At 42.0% G+C, this 3,463-nt stretch overlaps 1 protein-coding gene across 1 annotated transcript; it reads right to left on the reverse strand.

Annotated features, from left to right (window-relative positions):
* Positions 1-387: 387 nt before the first annotated feature.
* Positions 388-1,364, reverse strand: LOC103914941 (putative protein FAM10A4). The gene is given in 2 exon segments (XM_009321674.1): positions 388-860; positions 863-1,364. Coding segments are annotated over 2 exon segments (975 nt in total).
* Positions 1,365-3,463: the final 2,099 nt, after the last annotated feature.

The raw sequence follows: 3,463 nt of genomic DNA on the forward strand, positions 1-3,463 counted from the left end.
GTGGTAGGGCCGTGGAGAACCAGAGTCGATTTTTATTGCTTTGTCACAGTGCTTAACAGCAGCTATTGCTTTCAGCAACCTCAGCTAGACACTGGCTCGGCTTACATATAAGTGCAAGTTGTGGGTTGAACCTGATGGTGTCAGTGAACAATTCAACAGTCTTGTGAAATTCACCTGCTCTCAGTGCATGAAAGGCTTCCCCTTCTTTTTCAGTGGCCTGTTTCATCATCTTGTTAGCTGTCTTCAGGTTGTTGTCTCCTCTTCAGCCAATCCTTCATTTTCAGTATTGAGTTCACTCTCCTCAGTCTTTGATTCTCCACTGGGCTTTTCCTCCCCCTCAGCTCTACATGGACCTTCCATATAAAACTTATTCTCTTTTACTGGATATTACTTTTGCTTTTCAGATTCCCTACAACAGTCATTATCAGGTTCCTGGGAGGTCCAAAGGTGAACCTGTTCATGCTCCTGGGCATTCTGAAGCTGTGCTTTTTCCTTTTCTTGAGAAGTTGGAAGCTGATCCTTCTCCTCTTCTGCCATGGATTTCCCCACCCTTGGCAATGCATCCAATGATTGCTTTGCGTTTTGTTTCTCCTCATACTTTTTTTGGTGCCTGGCAATTTTCTGGACTCTTCTATGAACCTCCTTCAACGTGTTATTGGTATCTTCATTATAAGCCAGCTGGCAGGCCAGTGCAAGGTCCTTGGCAGCCTGCTGCCAGTGACCCAGGAGCTGAAATGCTTTCCCTCTCCACTTGTATGGCTGTGCAGAATTTGGGTCAATTTTTATGGCTTTGTCGCAGTCTCTGATGGCAGCATTTGGCTTTTGCAACTGTACAAAGACACTGGCTCGGTTGACAAAGTACTAAGCTGTGGGTTCAGTTTGATGGCGTCAGTGAGGAGCTGAACAGCTTTTTGAAATTCACCTCTTCCCACCGCATCAAAAGCCACCTTTTTCTTTTCATCAGCCTGCTTCATCATATCGATGGTTACCTCCAAATTCTCATCTCCTATCTCTGGGGGTTCATCCTCTTCTGGCTCAATCTCCCCTTTGTTGTCTGTCTCCAACTCACTCTCATCCCTCCCCAGCTCTTCACTGAACTCTCCCTCCCTCTCAAGCTTTGCCTGAGCCTCAGAATCTAATTTACAAGCCAAGGAAATGTTACAGGCAGCCTCTTTTAAACGCCCCAAAAGCTGGAGGGCTTTTCCTCGGTATTTGTAGGCCTGTGCGGAACTGGGATTGAGTTTAATAGCTCTGTCACAGTCACTAATGGCCATAGTTGGATCTTGCAGCTGCAAAAAGACACTGGCTCTGTTAATGTGTGAGCTGGCAAGGTGTGGACTCAGCTTGATGACACTGGACAGCATATCAACTGGAAATCAAAGGCCTCTCTTGTTTTTTCAATAATCTACTTCATCACCTCCTCTGATAACCCTAAATTTTGTCCCTCTTTTTTTTGTGGATTATCTGTTTGTGGATCAGTTGTCTTCTCTTTAGCATTTTCCAAACCATGCTCGCCCTCATCTTCTTGAACCTTCCTGCTGCTGTAACTAGCTCCTTTGCATCTGTTTTGCTTGAAGCAGATGGTAAGTAATTTTCTGTACTTTCTATGGATTTCCAGAGAAAGCGATGATCCTCAGAATTTAGAAAAAATGGGTCTGATTTTGCCAGTATTTTCCTTGAAGGCATGGTGCTCAGATCCCAAAAGGATGATATTACACAGAATTTGTTGTCACTGAAAGCAGAGGAAGAAGGATGATGAAAAATGGCTTACCTGAGGGCTGACTATTAAGTTAGCGCCAGATACATGTGGCAAGCTTCCCTGTTCTTCTTCCTTCTGTTGTCTTGCTGCTGGACCTAATTAAGGGGTTAAAGCCAGCTGCAGGGTCCCAATGACTTCAAAAATTAGAATAGAGTTTGTCACTTCATATTTTGTCTCATCATTGGAATCCTGATATGGCTTCTTAAAGTCATATCACACAGGAAGGGGTCCCTGTAATCTTTCTTCTTCTTCAGTTCATTGCACATTTTACGCATCACAGGTATACGTGTGTGCATCCATGTGTGTGCATGCCTGTTACAAAGAGCAGACACAGGACTGGAGAGTCTATTTATTTGTTTTCACATTTAAACAAAAACATCTTTTATGAGCCACAACCAACATGAAGGCAGTAACAGCTGGATAAGAATTTTGTGTTTAGACATGCTTTGGTCAAGTATTTTCCCTTACAAATGAAAAGTGAAAACTAAACAGCTTGTCCTGACAATAACACATGCCTATGGGGAATACGAAGAGCAAAAAAACTGTGCAGCACAGTTGCATGGGGTATCCTTTGTTAGGACATTTTCCAAAATTTTGTAAAACTAACTTTTTCTAAGTTTATACATTTGCTTCTCAGGCACATCTTTATAGCTCCAAAGGTCATTGGAGGGACAATTTAGCTGCATCCAGAAGAGCCAAGAAATAATCTTGACACACAGAAAAATCTTACTTATTGAAAAGATTCTCAAGCTGAGTCCTTGAACATCCTTACTTAACTTTCATACTAATTTGGGGCTGATGAGCCTCCTTTTCAGTTGGAGCCCCTGGCCGATGTTTGTTCTTAGAGTGGATTTGGCTCTAAGGCATCCAACAGGTTCTATCAGGCTAGGCTGGCACTGTATGGTGCTAAAGGCAGGCACCTACTCTGCTCTCATATGGCTCACAAAGTTTTTTAATGCTTCTTTTCAGATAAAAAAAAGTTTGTTCTTTTTTTCTCCCCCGCATTGTTCCTAAAAACCACTTGTTTACTTCTATCAGTTACAGTAGCTTACTATCTTGTCTGTGCTATGAGCACCCAGGTCTCAGTCATTGTTCCTTTCCTTTCACCCTTGCTTCTGATCTTCTTGATGTGCTCCTTCCCTTTTCTGAAACACCAAGTTCTGGAATCCTATTCATTAACCCATGCTTTTCTTCACACACCACTGGCTTGTATATTAAATCCATATATCTTACAGACTTGAAAAAAACACGTGGACTTGAGGCTACACTGCTTTTGTGTATTTCAGACCTTGAACCACCCTTTCTAATTTTGCTAACAAGTCAACTTAGAATTATGTTTGCACAATCATCTCTGCAATATCGATCAGTGTATTGACAGCAAAACCCAGCAAACCCAGAGCAAAAATGAACAGTCCAGATAGGCTCAAGAATTAACACTGATGCAACAGAAATTTGTTTAACCTGCCACATCTGCAGAACCCAAACAAAATACAGGTAACCTAAATAAACTAAATCTACTCTTTCATACATCTTTTTCGCTGAAAAAAGCCGTCTGTGGCTGTCACGGTTTTGAGGATAATAATGCCATCTAGCGAGAGAAAAGGCTCAATGTCCTATTTACATTCTTTTACAGGTACAATAGAGAACATTTTAGATTTCTCTATGGGAATGGTTGCATGAAAAGCGCACTACAGGAAATAAAAC

The sequence above is a fragment of the Pygoscelis adeliae genome, unplaced genomic scaffold, assembly GCF_000699105.1.
Source record: "Pygoscelis adeliae isolate BGI_AS28 unplaced genomic scaffold, ASM69910v1 Scaffold40, whole genome shotgun sequence".
Classification (NCBI taxonomy): Eukaryota; Metazoa; Chordata; class Aves; order Sphenisciformes; family Spheniscidae; genus Pygoscelis; species Pygoscelis adeliae.